Below are 20,564 nucleotides of genomic sequence, written 5' to 3' on the forward strand. Positions count from 1 at the left end.
GGGCAAGAAATCAATAGAATTTCTGTTCAGAGGAATAATAAATATATATTACATAGTTAATCTCCTGTATATGAGTTGTATTGATAAAAACTTGACCTAAGTGTGTAATGCAAAACGTGGCAGTATCGTTTATGATGCACTCATGATTTTAGACAGGAATTATGAGAGGGGAAAAGCATTGGCTGGACAATCAAAACCTTGATTAACAATTTGACGTGCTCTTACTAGAAGAGACAAAGAGAAACCAGAATGTACCAGACTGAGTCTCCAGCTTTCAACCTCCTGAAAAGTTTTCACTGGCGCTTGCACGTATCTGAGCATATGTATTGTAGGTGCATCAGGGTCCATGTATTTGAACTCCAGCAGCTAAACTAGCTGCGCTAAATTTAGATTTAGGTACTTAATTAAATGGTCTGAATTTCTGAGATACTGAATAGCTGGTGCATCTCTTAAAAAACAGGCAAGCTGCCTTTTTCATGTGAAAAGAAAGATGTGTAAATTCAAAGCGAAAGAAACAAAATCTCCTCTGCGTGCGGGCGAGACGGCCGTCTGCGGGTGCATGGGCAGCAATTGCATAACTGGTAGCTTTTTCCTTGGGGCTACTGCTGGTTCCTCAGAGAGCTCTGACTCTTTTCCCATCAGAGCAGAGGAGCTGGGATGTGCTGTTCTATACAGATGATTTCAAGCATATAGAAATGGAATTTCTTTTAAGGCGCAGCTCGGTGCTCTGTTCTCGGTTAACCAGTTGGCAAATTTCGCAGAGGATTTTTTTTTTCCCTCCACTTTGTTTGTTTGTTTTTTTAATACATGCTGCTACTTTGCTGTCCACAACAGAAGGAGAAGTTTGCTTGCATTTCCACATCCTGGATTTTGAGGCATATTTTTAACGTACTGCTGGTATCTATCTTGTAAAGTGCAGTATTTTAAAATATATTGCCACTTCCTCAGCAGTGGGGCGTGATGGGCTGGCCCCAGCTCTGGAATGAGCCCTGACCTGTGGGTAGTCTGGTTTTTCAGCCCAAGGGAGAATGGTGGAGAGAAGGGAGGTTGTCCCTAGTGAGTGGAAACAGATGACATTCTTTATCAGCTAATCCAAGTGGCATGTACATCCCTACCTCTCAAAGCCAACTTAAGCATGTTTTGGGAGCTGAATCCTGCTTTCCTCTCCTCTTTAACTGCACACAACCAGAGCATGATCTGGCCAGTTGTTTGCATTGGCAGAAACTGAAGTGCTTTTCCCTTCCCCGAAAACCTGTCAGCATTTTATGTAAGTCACCCAAAATGCTGTGGTCCATAGCAGAGGCTGTAATTTGTGTGTGTGCTGGGCTGAGTGCAGCTTTCCCTGCACAGGGGATCGAGGCTTGGCAAGAAGCTGTGCTGTGGGCTCTGGCTGTGCTATGCACAGAGAGGGGCATTTCTCCAGCCATGATTCCTTTGTTCCTGAAGAGCAGTTGTCTTCCCTGCCAGATTATGGTAGTTCAGTCAAACAGATACGGGGAGGAGGAAAATAATCTGTGTCATGGGTGAGGCCAGAGTAGGTGAGCTCAGTGTCCCATCTCAGATCCTGGTGTGCAGTCACCCCTTCCTGTGATAGATCAAGCTGGGAATTACCCATTCATCCCTCAGATCATGGTCTGGGTGATGCTCTGGGCTGCAGCCCCTCCATCACAGGGCCCATGGCTCTGCTGATTGTGCCAAACAGAGCATTTCTCTGAAAAACTGCTAATTGAGGTGAAGTGTTTTTGTACTTTGCCTGGGCACCAGGAGAAGGCCTTTCTATTTATTTGTCACTGCTGACAGAAAATAAATCAAATGCTTGGTGTGGGAATTGAGTGTGATGCAATCCCTGCATTAGTGAGCAGGGTAACCCCCTCCCTCATGTGCCACGTCCTTGTGTCAGAAAAATAGCATGAGCTGCATTTATTTCCCTCTTTTCCCATCCTGTGTTCTTTTGGTCCAAATTTCATACTCCACAGCACATTCCTCAAGTTGCAGGGTCTCTCTTAGGTTTTTGTTACTGCAGGAGATGACTTGGTCATAGAATATTGCCATTGGATACTCCAGGGATTTGTTCTCTGGGATGGAGAGGGAAGGGAGGAAGGACAAGAGGCAAATAATCCAGGTTTTCTGAGATCATGAGAAAGAATCTCAGTGATTTCTCACCTCTTTATGCTTTCTGCTGTGGGCCTGAATTCAAATTTCCTTGCTCTTTGTTTCTGGTAAAACAGGAACTGTATTCTGCTATAGCTGTGCTGATACTTCTGTGCTCTGCAAGGCCCACGTGTTGCTCTCCCTTTTGCTGCCAATTGTGACCCTTTTTTTAAATTTTTTTTTTCTCTGCTGTAGCATCCAGTCCCTTATCCAGTTTACTGCTAGATTTTGAAATGCCTTTTATTTCTAAGGGAAGGCTGGCATCATAGAATCACGGAATGGTTTGGGAAGGGACCTGAAAGCTCATCCCATTCCACCCCCTGCCATGGGCAGGGACACCTTCCACGAGCCCAGGGTGCTTCAAACCTCATCCACCCTGGCCTTGGGCACCTGTGGGGATCTTCTTATCCTCATTGTTTTATGAAGCACAGAGGTTAAATGCTTTCTCTGTGTGGCTGCCGCAGCAGCACAGTGGCAAAGCCCAGCCTGGGCAGAGGCAGTGGGGACATCAGCCTTGCCTCACTCTCACTTTGGGCTGCTGTATTTTCCTTTTAGGCTTTTTTTGGGGTGTTAACTGCAAGATGGTCTCAGATCTTTGCTTGGACTCCACAAGAATTTTCATACCATAAGCCAGTGAAATGAGTTGTGTGCCCATGAGGGGGACGTTCAACCTCTGCTTTAGCACCCTTAGTGTTACAACTGAATTTATGAACCCTGGAACTCTGAATGCAATTTAACTTTTCTAACATGCAGAGTTCAAGTTTTTAGGACAGAAGTAATAAATGAGGAAAAAGCCCAGTTGTGTTGTTCCATACAAAAGGCTTGTATGCCTAAGCAGCTAACCAGGAGCAAATCTAAACAAATGGTCATATAAACACATTTTGATGAACTCCACTGGACTGCCTCTCTCATTTTGCTGGCAGAGAGGGGTTTTTTTGGTTTAATTTCTAATTTGTAATGTAGTGCAGCCTTCCTGTCTCTTGCAATGTTAAAAGATTCGGTGCTGAATCAAAAATTTTAGGGCTAAATTTCTGAAAGTCCAGTTTTCTACTTAGGTTCTGAAGTCTAACTTTCTGAAAAGTTATCTCTTTTCCTACTTAAGCATAACAAAGGGAAGCTGAGATTTTTGAAATTGCTCTGGGCAGAAGGATGAGTTTTACTTGCAGTTCTCAATAACTAAATTCTTCTGATAGTTTTGCCAAGTTCACTTAAAAGATTTTTCTGTCTTAAGAATGCAGTCATAAATTTGTGCAGAGGACAATTGGAAATCACCCAGGATTTCCCAGGAATTTTTCACGAGAGGTTTGTCACTACTGTTTTATAATAAAGTGCCTTGTCTGGAAGCAGGTTTTTTCCTAAGAAAACCCCTCCTAAAATCACTGATTTCATGTGATGTGCAGGCTCTTGAGTGAATCAGATAGAACAGTAAGGAGGTAATTATGATCCCTGGAATAACAAACAGAGAAATGGAGCAAAGTCTGCTGCTCTGTGTCTCGTTTGGGTAAATGCAGGTTGGAGCTGGCTGCTGTCACTGCTCTGGGAGCACTGCTGATAATTCCCCTGTGTTCCTGGGACAGAGCAGAATCACAGCAATTGCAGCATCTGATGGATTAGGGGAAATGTTTCATTTTAACAAAATGAATATTAACAAAAAGCTTATTGTGGAAGGGTGAAGATTGGTATTGTTAGTAAGAGCAAATACTTTCTGACGGCAGCATGGGCACAGTAATTTTGTATTAAGAGGCTGGAAAGGAAAAATCCCGTTTGAGAAGTACTTAAGCTGTACTTTGCATATCAAAAGTATCTGCCACACAAAAACGGTTGAGTTCCCAGATACACATTTAACCAGGAGAGATGTTGAAGCCCCTCTGGACCTGGTTTTTATGTAGCAAGACTGCTGCTGCAGGAATTCCCTGACTGTGTTATTGAGAACCAGTGCATTAATTTGTGAGTTGCTCCCCGTTTGATTTCAAAGGGACAAATGCAGGAAAATCTAAGTCTCCTTGTTTGCCAGGTCTGTGCAAACATCCTCAGACAAATTTCTGTTTTAATACAGAAAATCTCTCAGCTTTGCAGCGAAAATATCAGTGTTTTGCACTGGTCTGAGATTCAAAGAAGGTTAACTCATAGCGAAACTTGTGCACAGCACTTCCGTGCCAAGGCGGGAAAGGAGTGCTGTTGTGCAGGGAAGCTTCCAATTAAGCAGAAAAAGGAGTTGGTTTGCTTTGTGAAACAACATTTGACATCTGTGAAATCTATTAGTAGGAAGTTCATCGGTTCATTCGCCTGGTTTCAGGTTGTATCAGCCAGGCAGCTCTCGTAGCTCGTGCAGTGAAGTCTCCATCCTGCTGTCAGGTATGAAAGATGCTGTGAAAGGCAGGCCCATGTCCTGCCTGTCCTCTCTTCAGGGGGCCACTCACCATTTGTCTCAGGATTTGTTTACAGAGAGCAAGTTAACCTGTGCACTTCAGATACCTGTGTAACTCAAGAGCAGTAATATTTCATTACTGTTACTCATTATTAGTTTTCCTGGAGGAGACACAGCAGTAATGGATGCGTGTTAACAGTGAACTGTGAGGTTTCAGCAGTATATTACTATAACTTAGAGGCAAATATTGAAATAATACCTTTTAATTAATATTTTATTTAACTGTAAAATGATAAAACTCTATGGATGTATTTATTTATTAATTTAATTATTCTCTGGCACAAGCCCCTCTTACGAAGCCTTTAGGAAAGACAATACTTGGCAGCTCTGGCTTATCTTGCCTTGTCCAATCCTGAAGTAACTTAGGTAATTAAATTCCCTCTGCTGGAGAGCAAGGGTTTTCAGGCATTCCTGGTTTTGTCTGGCTTTAGACTCTAAATCTGGAGTTGAAAAGAAACATCTTTTTTGTTTGGTTGGCTCTCCCTCCCCCCCCTTGCCACTCTGAAAGTCACTGAGTTGGAGGCATTTCTGCACCGGTTTAGCTCAATACTAGAGAAGAGGTTTAACACTTAAAGTAGACGAAAAGTTTTTTGTAGTTACGTTGCAGTCACACAGTTTGCAGTGCTGAAAAGCACAAAGCTTGCTTAGCTGCCTTTCAGCAGAGTTCTTATTTTATTAAATCAGTGTAAGTACATAGAGTCAAGCAGGAAATACATAGCTGTAAGTGATGGGGAAGCACACCATGCTTATAATTCTCATTATTCTCTTGGGGTCGTGTGTGCTGCCTTTAATAGATCCATAGTTCTGGGTATGTCTGTGTTGCCATCACCCCCCAAAAACACTTAAAGCACAGTCAGGGATCATCATGTAGAGAAAAGCTGTGTTTAAAGACTTTTTGTAAGTGGATGTTTAGTTTGAAGGATGATTGATTTCAGCTTATGGATAAAGCCTCTGAGTTTTCACAGAAAAGTGAGGGAGGTGAATAAGGATGTCAAGGTTGTTATGTTGTTACTGGTTAGTAATAATTCTAGAGAACAGTTCACAAAACTACCAGGAAAAGGCAGCAGGAGAAATAATTGGAACACAGTCTTCTCAAGGCATTGAAGTGATAAAAAAAGGCTTGTTTGCTAGTATCTGGGGTGGGCATCAGACAGCACAATTCTTGGAAAACCAACAGAATCTACTGGCTATGCAGTCCTTACTGCTCTGTGCACCCTTCTATTGGCTAATGGCCTCTCAGATTAGCTGTGCTAAATGTAAAAGCTGCTAATCAATAGCACGAAGGTGTGACCAAAATTGCATCCCTCAAGCCTGCGGCTTAAACAAGGAGCTGGAATCGAGTGATTGGACAAAAGTGTAACAAACACATCAAAGCAGCTATTTACCCGGAATGGAGCCAGTAGGAGAAATGAATTCAGGCTGCCTTTAAATAGATACAAAGGTTATTTAAGGTAAAGTGTGCTATTGGAGCGGATCTGGCTGTTGCAAGAGAGGAGCAGACTCCGGGTGATTTTGTGGTGAGTGTTTTCATGTCGTCTTTGCCATCAAACTGTGGTGCAGTGGCTATTTGAATTCCTGACTGAAAGCTTTCAGCATCTTTAGAGCAGCCAGTTTTTGGGGGAGTAATACCTGCTCATATGTGGCCTCCAAAATGTCAGAGATAAGTGGGTGATGTACTGGGTAAAACGCAGTAGCTGCATAATTTTAAATACAGCAGGAGTAAAAGGAAAGACTTTAGACTTGGTAAGAAACGTGCTACCTTCTTTCATGTTGTCATCCTGAAACTGAAGCTATCATTCCAGAATACTCAGAAATGTGTCAAAGGAAAGGGTTTTGCCTGTTTTCTCAGACAGCGAAAGCAAAACAGAAAAGAAAAAAAAAGAAAAACCCCATGTATTTTTCTACTGCAGTCTCTTTACAGATCTCTGTTATGGACATTTTGAAATGATGTAAAAGAAGATAATGGCTAATCAGATCATTTAAGTATAGTGTGGGAGTTTGAAAGGGAAACCACAAACTCTTTATCAATTCTAATGAGCTCGTGTTCAGAGTATTGGAAGAAGAGCTTTATGCTGTGATTTTTTTTTATTATTATTACTCCATAATGTTCTCAGTGAGACTGTAGGAACCTTAGTATCTCCTCGAGTACCTCTGTGGCGGCCTCAGATGTGATTTCCATCTCCCACATGTGAAATGAAGTTGCAGAGTCTGGCATATGCATGGCACACCTTGTGCTGCCCTCCTGGCAGCATCATAGTCCTGGCAGTGATTTGATCCACTGACATAAGAATTGCTTGTGGACATCTGTAAGAGCTCTCTCCCTCCCTCTCCTTCCATTTGAATCTCCAGATGTGTTTTGGACTTCACCCTAGACAGACACCTGAACTACTTTGATACACAGGTAGCATTCATTTTGTCCAGCTAGGGAGTAATTGTTTTAAAGCAATTGTAAAAGAGAGATCACAGAATGAGTTTGTTTTTACAAGGTCTGTGCTTCAGGCCACTGAATTCAAACTCAGAAGGTCCCAGGCCAAGATTCTGTAATAGGTGATAAGCTGAAAAATGTGGTTGAGGTTGCTTACATCTGAAATCTGATGATCATAACTTTGTTGAGCTGGGGCCCTGCTTAGTGTAGACATTGGGAAATGCTTTAAATTGGAAGAGGGTAGATTTAAATCAGGTATATATGGAAGAAATTCTTCCCTATGAGAGGTTGAGGCCCCGGCACAGGTTGCTCAGAGGAGCTGTGGCTGTCCCATCCTGAAAGTGTTCAAGGCCAGGCTGGAGGGGATTTGGAGTGATCTGGGATGGTGGAAGGTGTCCCTGGCCATGGCAGGGGGTGGAGCTGGATGGGCTTTAAGGTCCCTTCCAACCCAAACCATTCTGGAATTCTGTGCTGTAAAGTCCAGCTGCAGTAAGGCACTTGGATAAGTGACTAGCACAACTGTATGCTTGTGTTCAATTGATCTGCTCAGCAGGACATAAGCAGGAGATTAGAGCTGACTGCCTGTGCAAGACTGCTGGAACAGTCTCACTGTCCTCAACAAGTGTTGATAGAGTATGGTTTTGATAATGTTCCAGAAAGCCAGTCTGAGTTCATCAGGGGTTTTCCCCTAAATAATATTTTTTTTTTTAAAATGGTGGATTTTTTTTTAATGGACCAAATCCCCACTGTCTAAGGAAAATATGAAGGCTTAACATAAAAATAAGCTTTGGATGTATGTGTGAGTGTGTGTGAAGACATGGGCTGAAGTGGTAGAGTAAGGTCTGGGGTTTCTGTTAGTTTTTCATCAAATCAGTCTTGTTAATTTGTTTTGTGTAGAGTGCAAATTTGCTTGCTTTACAGTTTAATGGTATAAGATTTTTCTACACTTGCAGTACTGCCCAGAGCTTGCAACCCTGATCCTCACTCGCATCCATGCCCTCCATGTCACTCTAGCAATGCAAAGCAGCCTTTAGAAAGGGCTATCAGTTAAAGTATAAGGCAAGCAGAATGTTTGGTTTGAACCAAAGACCTTAACACCTTTGCTGAGGTCCAGTTGTTATGATCAGTTCTGAATACTCATATGGATTGGACCTATTCTAAATATAAGTGCAAAACCACAGCTATGGATCTAAATTTTCAGCAGAGCTCATCTTTTATGAAGGATAGAAGCTCTGAGGTGAAGAACTTTCAAGAAAACCAGGAAGCATTGATCACCTCAAGGAAAGAGCCTCAAATCACTATTGGAGGCTTTGCCCATTGTGCAAAAGAAACGGCCTCTGACTTTAGCAGTGCCGTGCGATGGTGGTGGTGGGGACTGTACCCATGTGCAGTGGCACTGGTACAGAGTGGGAAAGTGGCCTCTGTGCATCCTCCGATGTGTGTTGACAGCTCTCTCCCTTCCCCTTCCCTTCCAGGTGAACGCCCCTTCCACTGTAACCAATGTGGAGCTTCTTTTACCCAGAAGGGGAACCTGCTGAGGCACATCAAGTTGCACTCTGGGGAGAAACCGTTCAAATGTCCCTTCTGTAGCTACGCCTGCCGGCGGAGGGACGCCCTCACAGGACACCTCAGGACACACTCTGGTGAGCCCACCTCGGCTTCTCCTCACACCTCTTCCTTCCTTTATCACTACCACCGTCCCAGTGCAGCGGGTAGTGAGAATAAAGCGTAGCTCTGGGTCTGTACCGTCCTCTTCAGAGAGTGCAGCTCTCAGCTTTGGGAAAGCCTTGATGTGAATCAGAAAAGTTGTGGTTCAGCCACACCTCTCCTTTTGTGTAACTGAGCTCCTCTGCTGATGCTATCGCATTTCCCTCTCAGTGTCTCCTTGGGTGTATCCCGGCTTCGCTGGCAGATTGTTTTGACATTCTGGGGCCCAAAGTGGCTGTGAAATTCCAGAGATCACAAAGAATAACTGTGGGCTCTTGGAAGCCGGCTTTGCAGTTCATACCCATTTCTTCATCTAATAAATGCCATATGGTGGTTGAGTTCAAACTTGTTCATCTTTCAAAGCCCTCTAAATTACATTTTTGATTCAGTTAGATCTTGCTGTAAAGTCTCCTAGCTCATGGCAGCCACGGCACTCACCCTAGAGCTGAAGGTGGTCAAGAGAGACTGGGTTTCTCTTTCCTTAAATGAGAGGATCATGTCTGTATCAATTCTACTTGATATAGTTTCTTGGTAAGTTGATGAGAAATACCTGTCTCATAGCTGTGTGGTGTTGGAGCCCAGCAGTCAGGATCAGCTGTGGTTTTAGCCCCTGTCCCTGCACCAGGGGGCTGCATTCTGCTCACTCACTCATCTGTGCAGGACTCCTGAGTAAGATCTTAACTTACCTCCTGAATGTTCAATCTGTGTGTTTGGGCCATTTGTAAGAGGCTGTGTGTTTAATTGTTGAATGAGCAGAGATAATTGGACTAATTGCAAGTGGCAGCATTAGGAATAAACTTCTTTGGGGTGTTAGCAAATGCGTGACTACTGAAATACAGTGGTGCAAGTGCAACTGCAGGCAGAAATCCTGCATGAGCTTCCTGACCCTCTATATGTATTTCTTCTCCAGAGTCAACCTCACTTCTGTAGGTGTTTCTGTTTCAGAGCATTGAATTGGTTTTAGGATACAGAGTTGCTTTGGCATTTCCAAGAATAGGAAAGGGTAAGCTAGTAAGCTTCTTCAAGCAGATTTGGGAGCATGCAGGATGCTGTATTGATGGCAAATGCTGAAAGAAAGCTTTGAACTTCCAAGGGACTACAAGAGTTGGGACTAGGCTGTGAGAGAAATGCTTGAGCTGGATTTGATCTGAAGGTCAGTAGGGGAAAATGTCTGTGGAACTGTGAGCTGCAGTTTTCACACATCTGACTATAACTGTAGTTTCAACTGGAAATTTAAAAAGAAAACAGACCACAATGCAAATGTTCACAATTAAAACAAAAAGGGAGTTGTCACAAAAACATATCCCTTATTACCAAACACAAACATTGCATTTGAAGACCTTCTCACAACATGAATATAGATTTTGTTACCTAGATACTGCCATTGACAGAGATTGTTCTTCCTGTGTGAAGAACACGTGCTGATGGTTCTGTGTTTTGCGTGAGGATGGAATATCAAGGTGTGGGATTTTCAGAAGGCCCCTAAGCTGCTTAGCACGAGTTCCCCTGGAGCTCCTTCCCTAACTGACTTAGCAGTGCTCAGCTCTGCTCAGTTTGTGATTTTAGGCTTTGTTTTCAGTGGAGAAAGTGTCACCCCTCTAAGCACTCACATACAGCAGCTTTCAGCACAGGGCCAGCAGGAACAGACAAATGTTCCCACAATACTCTCCAAGGCAGTTCTTAGCATTCTTAGCATTCACAGGTGAAGAGTTAAAACCTGGATTATTACCCTAAAACCTGCTATCCCCCTGCACAAAGGTGAAATGCCACTCTGGCCATGGAAGTTAAGATCTGTCCCTGCCATATAAGCAAGCTGGGTTGGTTTATGCCCACCGGATCATGGAGAAGATGGGTGGATGTCCCCAAGGGACTTTAAACAGTTTGATATCAGTGTACTGCACAAGCATGCTGTGCTTTCATAAAGTACACATCAAAGTCTCCAAGTAGGCCTGGAAGGTGGAGCAGATCCAGCAGCTGTAGGGAAGGTCTTTTCCAACCCAAATAATTCTATGATTCTGTCAATGTTTGCATCTTCTGCTATTTCTGACCAGAAAAGAGAGTATTGGATAAAATACAGAAAGAAGAGGTTGAAAACTGTTTTGAAGTAGGAGACTTCAAGCCAGTTTCGATCTGGTACACTTAGTGTCTAAATTGAGGTGAGTCTGAATATATTTTTGTAAGAGGAAAGCTCTTTAGATCAGATCCTCAGCTGATGGAGATTGGAATTACATCCTCTAAGTAAGGAAAGTACTCCTGTTTTGCACCAGCTGTGAATCTGGTGCACAATTTCATGAATGCAACACCAATTCCCTTTTTTTGAATATTCTTTGAATATTCTCTGAATATTTTTGTATATTCTTTGCCTACTTAAATAAGAGTTCTATTAATAAAAAAATAAAATAACCAAGCAAAACCCCCTTAATCTTTTCTCCTTCCCAAGAAGGTTTAAACTACTATGGAAGGCAAATTATCCTATAAAGGAATTGGAGAATTCTGTCTTATCTCTTTTTTTTTTTCCTCACAGTTAGTTTGACTTGTGGATTTCAGAGCACTTTGCTTGTGTCACCACTTAGTCAGTGACTTCTTCTCACTGCTGCTTTTTAGTCAGTTCTTCCTGTACTTAGTGAAGTTTTCATACAGTACAACAGGAAAGGTAAAAAATAAGGAAATGTAAATGCAAACAGAAATTAGCAGAAGCATCTTTGATTTATCTGAAAGAGCTGATACTTACTAGTAACTTTAAAATATTTTTTTTTTCCTTTGGATTGATGTTTGTTCATGGTTTTTAATGTTATTTCCTGTTAGTTTGAAAATGTTTCTAAGCATCACAATCTACATTTTGCCTCCTCTTCTTGTGCAGAATCTTATCTTACTGTGTAAGTGTTCCCAGGCTGAGTGGTTAACAAAATATTGCTTCTCATCTGTAATGCTGCTACTGCTGTTTAGCCCTAAATAATTAAGGACTTATCTTGCAGTGATTTACTCCTGCAGTTATTTACCTTTTAGGGACATAGACAGTTCTGATGAACTTTATGTCTGTATTTTCCTCCCACATGCAGCTGCTTTGGTTTCAGGAATATAATGATGCCTTCAGGACATCAGTAGGATAATGCCTGGGGAGAGATTCATGCTCAGAATTACACTAAGAGTGGGCATGTACCTCAAGGTACTTACAGGACTTTCAGGTGTTGTTTTCAGAATTAACTCCACAGTTCCACAACCCAGAGAATATAAGAGAGGTGCCAGAGAGGGCTTCCAGGATGGCAATGTAAGGCTGTGGAGTGCTGGAGCAGAAGTTGGTAGCCCATTCCTGCAGGATGCACTGGAAAAATCAGCAGGGATTGGCTTCACCTTTCACCTTGTCTGACTTTTGCTGTTTTAAGGAGAAAAACATCCAGATAAAGCCAATCTGCTGATGGCATTCACAAAGCACCTTTTGTCTCACCCTGAGACATGTCTGTCTTCTCCATCCCCTCTGAAATTGCACAACAAAACAATTGCAAAGACAAAAATGAGCAAACCCCAGAAGTTTTAAGGAAGGCAGCAGAATCTGACAGGTCAATCTGATGGTTAAAGCCATCCAGATGTTGGCCTCCATACTTTGAAAGGTAGGACAGTTTTACCCCAAAATGTTGATGCTGTTTTACCCCAAAAAGCCATCCTCAGGTGGGCACACAAACTTAGCAGTTAGGTTTTGGCATGGATTCCTCTTGTGTCTAAAATGGAGCTGAGTCAGCCCTCCCCTTATAATGCTATTGTAAACATAAATGTTCTGACAGTGCTTGGAGAAGTCAAGGCTGCAGTGATGAGCAATGTGGAAGAGCCCATAGCAAACACAGGCACCTCAGTTTGCAGAGCAGGGCTTGGGCAGTAAGTCAGAAATGAGGGATGGGATCACTTGCTAAGGGGAAAACAAAACTCAGGATAGGTTTTGATTAAGTGAGCATCATCCATCCATTGCACTAAGTAAGGATGGTCCTGTGTGCCAATTGTTTAGTGCTTAAAAGGCTGTCTCATCATGTGTCCGCACAAACTGTCCACATGGACATTCATTCTGGAATTTCCTGATTTTTCTTTTTACTTGGCAGCTTCAGTCATGTTCATTGCTGTGGGAGTATGTAAGTGTTATGCATATATGAAAGTAGTTTTACTGTCTGTTTCTTCCTTAAAAAATGGGTACTCAGATTATTATTTTTTCATAGAAGATTGTCCTCACAATGCATTTGAAAATTTGCTTTGAAGGTTCTGCTTTCCTGCCTAGAAAGTGTCCCCCCCAAACAATTTTTTTGCTTTTAAGAAATATTTTTCTTCCCACTCTTCCTCCTGCATTGCTGCTACATGTTGTTTATTTCTGCCCAGCTCTCCAATAGCACTGCACTAATGGTACCCCTTTATTTGCAAAAGAAAAGCAGAAATCCTTTGTTTTGAAAAGAAAGGCTTGGGCAAAAACTCTCAAAAGCACAATCTTAGCAAACCATGTACAGTGTGCAGGATGAAAGGCACCTATAATTAAAAAGGAAAATGCCCTGTTCATGGAAACTTCTTCCATATTTATTGGTTAGCAAATCCATCTTTCTCATGTCTTCTTGTCCATGAGGATTTTCCTTTCAGCCCTCCCAGGTGTGCCCAGACCCCTGGAGCTGGATGGCAGACCTGAGGTAGAAGGATCCTGTTCCCCAATCCTGATGACACACCTGCCTCAATGCATGTTTGGGAGAGCCCCACTTCTGAGCAGCTTATTTTGGCTGAAAAATTGCATGAACAAGTGCTGGAATACACAGTGCTGTCCATGAGTTCCCAGCTGTGAAAAGCCAGTGAGAATTACTGAAACAGTGGCAAGGATGGTTATTAAGAATAATGAAGTCAATGTTTTAAACTGCTCTTTTTCATCTTGAGGGAACTTTTGCCACTATTAACATCTCCACTCTAAAAAGGCCCGGTATCTGCTCTGTAACCATGTTTTTGAGGATGGGAATGTCATAATTAGATGAATCTTGTGATCTGAAGTTCTCATTACACTCTGAACTGGACTAGCTCAAACACTTTGTGAATGGGGAAAAAAATTCAAAGCAGACACATAGGGTACAATCTGAAAAACCAAATATGTATGTGAAGAGGCAAGGGGATATTCTGCATACAAATGCCATTTCTCCAAATAGGTTAGCAAACAGCATCTTCCCTCAGTTGTGATGAGCTGGTGGGTATTTATGCTGTTGATCTGATACTTAGAGCTCTATTTAATCAGGCAGAGCTGCTCTTCCTCTCAGGTTTTCTTAGGCTGTTTCAGTTAAACTCAGTGGAATTACCCTCGTCACAAAATCATTTGGGGTTTTTCTTATCAGCCTGCGGGTTCCAAACTGCTGTGAGCATGTGCACAATCCTGCAGCAGCTCTGCTTCTCATTGCTGCTTCCAGCACCTAGAGGCCTTCACTCCATGCTGGAGAGAGCCTAAAATCTCTGATATTCTGCTTTCCATTTATTTCTGTGTGAGTTTTTAGAGGTGAGCTCGGAATGTGTATGGGGTAGGAGTTTGCTGTGCCCGGGCTTTATGCCCTGGGGATCCTTGTTTAAAATTAAATCCTCTGTTGAGCCCTCTTGTATCCCATGCTTTGCTAGAGCCCCACCTGGACCTGGTTCTTGGAGTGGAGGGGTCTTCTTCATCTCCAGAGCAACTATTGTGATAAATACTAGTATTTATACCCAATACCAATTAAGGTATTGGCTATATGGAAAGATTATCTTTTATGCTCAGGATTCTCTCAATATAGAAGCTTGGTCTTTTCTACAGAGCATAATTACCACTGAGAAATCATGAATCAAAGAAATCTTTGATTTAAAGATGCTGTAGGAATCTTGATCATTCCAGGAGAAGCACGTTTGGTCTTTGTTTTCAGGGCAACTTGTGAAAAGATATGGTTCTACCCAAAGCAAGGAATGTTCACTTTTATGTTTTTGCCTTGAAATTCCATAAAGATTACCTCTCACCTGCTGTAATTTAGGAATCAGTCTTTAACTGTTCAGTGCAGGAAATCTGCTTCTGACAGATGAAACAGAGAAACAGGAGGAGTGGTCCTGGCAAACAAAGGTAGATGGGCTGTGTACCAACCTCATGAATCCCTCTCTCTCTTAGGACTAGGTATCAATTTTCTTTTCCCCCACTCCTGTCTGGAGTGTGTGATTGAGACAGCAGGAGCAGATGTCCTGCAGCTCCCTGTGTCTTGTGGTGTCCCAATGCAAGCAGAGGAGGTGGTGGCACTTTCAGTGCCTGGGTGCTCCCTGTAAATTGGCTGCATAGGGAATTCCCCCTCTCCTAGAGATCACAGGCACCAACACCATGGGAGCATTCTCATTCTTAATGTCAGTTCACAGCAAGATCAGCTGCTAAGTTTGTACTGGTATTTGTAAGACAGGTCCCTCCTGCTGCCTCTCCCAGTGGACCATGGCTTTGCCAGGTCTAGCAGCAAGTCCTCTGCAGTGCTTGGAGGTAACAAGGCTCTTGTTCAGGCAGGAGCATCACATGGGGTTATCTCTCATTAACTGTGAAGGTTCATTCCTGATGAAATACCCAGGCAAGGATGGAAGCCTGTGTTTGGGATGGAACTGCTGCCATCAGTTTTCTGTGTGTCTCCTGTCTCCCCTCCATGTTAGCATCTTTACCCGGATTCTGTCCCTCTCTGTGTTGCCTCAGGCCACATGGAATGGCACAAAGCACCTGGTCCTGCCCTTCTGGGCTACAGTTTGGAGCACACACAGGCCCCTCTCTGCTGCTGGCTGCTGCCAATTCCTAGGGCAGCCTTGCTGCTCTGGCACAGCAAACAAGACAGTGCTTTCTGTTTCCTCTGGGCTTTTACTCTGCCACAGTGCCAAATGTGGGATCTCACTGGCATCAGTAAAGCATGAATGTGGTAAGACTTGTGCATGTAGAGCAGCAGTGCTTCTAAACACCATGCCTAACCTGTTTTTTAAACATCCAGAGAGACTGTTTCTGTTGCCTCCCTAGGGAGACAATTCCACTTCCCATCTGCTTTTTATAGCTGTGACTCTCATCCTGATATTTAACCTTAACTATTCTTTCTTTTGGTGTAGATTATTGCTCTTTCTAACACTATCTTTTGTGACTGTGAGTAATTCCTGTGCTAAGCTTACACTATGATAGGCTGTAGTTGTATATCTAGCATTGATTCTGTTCTAGTCTGTTTTTATCTTCCAATCCTCTAGTTTCTTTTTTATTACTAATTTTGAATGTTTTTGCTACCCTTATTCACTCGTTTATGAGGGAACTAAATTACAAAGTCATTTGATGCCTTAGAAACAGGGGCCAGTATAGATGCAGACCCCCTTAACCTTATTTCTACCTCAGCTGCCTGCCAGTGAAATGGAAATAAAGAGCATTTCTCCACTTAGAGATGGTGAGAGGGCAGCACGTGGGAATCATGGCAAGGCACAAACGTATTGCTGTGATGAAGGTCATGTAAGTACATCACAGAGTACTCAGTGGTGCTGGTGCCCCAGCTGCACAGTGCTGTACATGATCTCCTTAGGTTTACTTAGCCTTTGTGCAGTAGTGAAACGAGATAATTACAAAGTGGAAGGAATAATAACTTTGTATTGTTACCATAACCACTGAGGTATTAGACCCCGAGAGCAGTGTGATTATCTCAGACACAATAGTAAGGTGATTATTAATAATACTAAAGGACTTACTACTTAGCCTGCAATTTCTGCATCATTTCTTTAAAAACCCCTATCTATTCCATCAGCCCCAAGCCTGTGTGAAGTTGCTATGAGTTGTTGCCTCCTTGTTATCTGTTTTTCAGTGATGAGAAAATGAAACAGGAAAACCCCCATGAGACCCAATTTGCAAATTCAGGGACCTAAGCACCAAGGTAGCTTTGTGTGCATCACTTGTCTTTCTGCACCACAACTGCTGGGAACAGGCTGGCAGGTGAGGCTCTAGTAGCTCAGGTATTTAAAGATCTGTAGTCCTTTGCTCCTTGCAGTTCCAGCTAGAAACAGTTCCCTTGTTTTTCTTGTCACCAGGGATTGTTTCAGAAATGCGGTATTTTTATGCTCAAGTTAGCACATGTACATACAAACCCTGGATTTAAGGTGCAGGTGTTGCATCTGCAGGGATTTGGGTGTCTCATTGTGTTAGGATAAGCTGGAGGGACATGATGCAGCACACCAGGAGCCCTCCTGCTCCAGAGCCAGCCACTGAGATATCTGCAGTGGATTTTGAAGACAGAGATTCAAGAGGTGCCAGAACTTTTTCATGCAGTTGAGATGCAGACCTGGTTTTGATGTGACCAAGCCAAGACCGCTTCTGAGCAGCAAATATCACAGCAGCTCCAAGGAGCAAACAAGTGTTGGGCTCCTTTTTCCCCCTAAAAAAATTATTTGCAAGGGCAAAAATCTTCTGCATATCATCTCTGGGGAAAGGACACCCAGCATTTGGAGCTGGCTTTTGTCCCTTCTTGAAGGAGTTTGTGAAACCTCAAGTGTGTGAGGCCTTCTTTCATTGATATCTCAGAGCTGTGCTACAGGGCAGTGTGACAGGGAGTGCCACCCCTGACATTTTTGACAGCATGTTTTAAGGTGTAAAGAGGTATTTTTGCCATCTGGAAAGGAAGCCAAGAGAAACTAAAGGGGGACAAAAATAACCCCTAACCCACGCCACAGCAGAGTTTAGGAAAGCTGCTACTGATGTATTCTCCTGAGCTCTCAGCAGCCTGTAATTATGAATTGGCTTACAGCTAAGATATTGATGGATATCACTCAAGAAGGAAAATGAGAATGTCTAGATTTTTTTTACAGTGAACCTGCACTGAACTCTGTGTGACTCTCCTCCTATTTATAACCCTGTGTGAAGTTCAAGGAAACTTGTCCTGGAGGTTTCCCATGAGAGGGAACTGTGTTTTTACCTGACTAAAGCTCTCTGGATATTTTCCCATTTTTTATTTGATCTAAGTGTGAACTTTCTCCACCCTCTGCCCCTCCTTCCCTTCTGGAGTGGTTAGAGAGGTTGATTGCAGCCAGGATTACACAAGAGATGCCAGTTGCACACATGTTTTGCATAACTGTGCTGTGTTGATTTCAGACAGGGTGCCCCAAGTTCCCTCCCCGCCTTGCAACAGCCAGTCGAGATCTCTATCTTCATTCCTGAACTGGAGAAATGCTGCTGAGGCCCTGACTATTGAACCTTTGACAAAGAGCACCTGGATGGGACACAGCTATCCCTGTGGAAAAGGGATATTCTACCTACAATTTGTTTGGGCTCTTTGTATCAAAGGTGCCAGAGTTGTTCTGCCACTGGGAAGGGCTGCAAGTGATCTGTGCCAGCTGCTCTGTGTTAAGGGAATGTGCTCCCCAAGCACATGTCCTTTCCTTCTATTCCAGCAAGAGGCATAAATGTTCTCATGTGCTCTGAGACAGCCAAGGACCTCTCTTGGGGAGAATCCTGACTGGAAAATTGAGACAGGATCATCCCAGTGCTCATTTTGGGACTAGTTCCATGTGGCTTTTATCTTTAGGAACAGTGAGGTCTGCTTGATTTCAGTGAGAATTAGGGGCTTTGACAGCCTAAGCCCTAGCCTGTGTTCCAGTTCCTTTTGCCAGGAAATAGGTGGATGCTTTCTTCCTCCTGCCTCATTTATTTGGAGTGCAAGTCAAGACCAAACTGAATGGGGTTTGAGCAGCCTGGTCTAGTGAAAGGTGTGGGGATGGGGGGTTGGAATGGGATGATTTCCATCCCAAACCATTCTGTGATTTTGTGACAACAACACAGGGTCCCCCCAGCCAAACAGAGCTGGGGCTGTTCCCAGCAGGTGTTGCCTCGTGGGACAGAGCTGGCCTCACAGGTAGCCAGAGCCCAGATGATTTAAGGGCTTCAAGGTCTTTCTAAATAATAAATCACATGCAAAAAAGACTGCAGAGAATCTGCTGTTGAGATTTTTATATAGTGACATGGGCCATAGACTCTCTCTCACTTGGATACCCTTCATGTGCCTGCTTTTTGCTCGTTTCCTTGGAGACAGTGTCTTGTCTGAGAGCAGTTAGCCTTGGCTAGGAAAGGCCTGACATTTCTGGTTTGTGGGATAAAGCTGTGCTGATGAATTTTCCAACAACCACAGAGGCAGGATTTGGTACAGACACAAGCGGCTCTGAGCAGGGTTATCATGTGGGCATCTCTAATACCTCTCTGGGGACACCCCTGAAGTCCCTGGTGTGAAAGCAGGGTTCAAAGATCCTCGAGGAGAGCCCAGCAATCCCTGTCCCTCAGGTATCAGAAACGTTTGACAAATTTCCCCCTTCCCTTTCCTTCTTCCAAAGAGCTGAGTCAGCTGGACTGGCATGTCTGGAACTCTGTGGCACCAGAGCAGGCAGTCTGCCAGCAGCATTACACACTGCATCCAAGGGAACACGTCACTCCTCTCCCTCTCCTTTTTTTTTTTCCCTTTGCAATCCCCACCCTCTCCCTTTTATTTTTCCTTGTTGATCCGTGTAGGTGAGTCAGAGAAACCTGCTCATCCACAGCCTGTTCCTTCTTGCCAAATCCTGGAGCAGCACTCCCAGTTCTTGTTGGGTGTCAGGAATAGGTTATGAAAACAAAAACTGATACAGTTGGTGTACTGGGTATGGAGCCCATAGGGTAAATGAACACTGAATGTGCCACTTAGAATGGCTTCCTAACAGAGTGATGCCTTTTGTAGGAGACACCTTATTCTGTGATTCATATATAATATTAGTTTTAGTCCTATAAAACACCAGGGTGGAGCAGGGAGATTATTTAAGGCGTAAATTGGAAAATATTTGGGGATAAAATCCATCTTAATTCTGAATTTTGAAGCAGCGGAAGAATGGAAAATTTCAAGCAGGAAAACAGGTCATTTGTGGAAGTAGTTTTGACTGATGTTGTGGTATCATTTGTAATTTTACTAATCTGAGTAAATTCCATGGATATTACCACATTTCCTCAGAGTCTACACTGTTGGTGAGTTTCTGACCCCAGGAATTAAAACATCACAAATCTGGGTTCCCATACTAACAAATAATAGCACAAGGTGATAAACTGGCCTTTTTATTTACCTTACAATATTTATTTCATGAGTGGGAAGGGAGTGAGTGAGCAAACATGCAAGGTAACTTTTCCTCTTTGCTCAGCTGACTCCAGGAACAGGGTGTCTAACTTGGGGTGAAACTGCAGGTGTTGGGAATGCTGTAGGGCCAGGTGTGTCTGCTATCCATAGCTACATTTCCATCAGGCAGCATCAAACCTTGATTTTTGGCCTCTTGTGTTGGAGTGAAGCTGTTCAGCTGCAGAGGATAGATCATTCACCAGGAAAAGTGCTTTGTTGGACTTTTAGGTGCCATAGTAAAACGTCCGTGTTAGCTATATTGTGAAAAATGTATCCATTATGTTCATATGGTCTTCTACAAGCAGAGAGTTTGTTCCAAGAGCTGAAAATGAGCCAACTTCGAGAGGCTGCAAAGATCTGGCTGAGAAGCACGAGATTTCTGCCTTGATCAGCATGAAGTGCTGGAGTGCAGGCCCTGGGACAGGATCACACTGTGGTGAAGAGAAAGGAAAGGCCATTTTGTGTCAGGTGATCAAGAGGACTTTGTGTCAGATCACCAAGATGGCTCTTGGTGAGACACAGTCATTTCTCTGAGTTCCAGCACAAGAAAAGAGAAGAGGAAGGTTTACTGCCCAGCCATGTTCTGCAGGGGAGGATCCCAGAGGGCCAACAAAAAGGGACTTGACACAGGCAAGACATCAGTGTCACAGTGGGAATGAACCCAGACGTTCTCAATTCCCATCTGCTGACTCAGTTACAAGACTTTCCACACAAATTA

General features: G+C 43.3%; 1 protein-coding gene across 3 annotated transcripts in view; it reads left to right on the top strand.

Moving 5' to 3' along the window:
- Positions 1-20,564, top strand: part of IKZF2 (IKAROS family zinc finger 2) — a 111,365-nt gene that overhangs the window by 62,745 nt on the left and 28,056 nt on the right. For 2 of the 3 annotated variants that reach the window (XM_054278258.1, XM_054278257.1), the window contains one exon: positions 8,480-8,647. The exons of the other annotated variant lie outside the window; for it this stretch is intronic. In XM_054278258.1, coding sequence (XP_054134233.1) covers positions 8,480-8,647 — 168 coding nt within the window. The remainder of the gene's footprint in view (positions 1-8,479; positions 8,648-20,564) is intronic. 3 annotated transcript variants of the gene reach the window in all.

The sequence above is a fragment of the Melozone crissalis genome, unplaced genomic scaffold, assembly GCF_028551555.1.
Source record: "Melozone crissalis strain CALT ecotype California unplaced genomic scaffold, PUWL_Pcris_2 ptg000023l_1, whole genome shotgun sequence".
Lineage (NCBI taxonomy): Eukaryota > Metazoa > Chordata > Aves > Passeriformes > Passerellidae > Melozone > Melozone crissalis.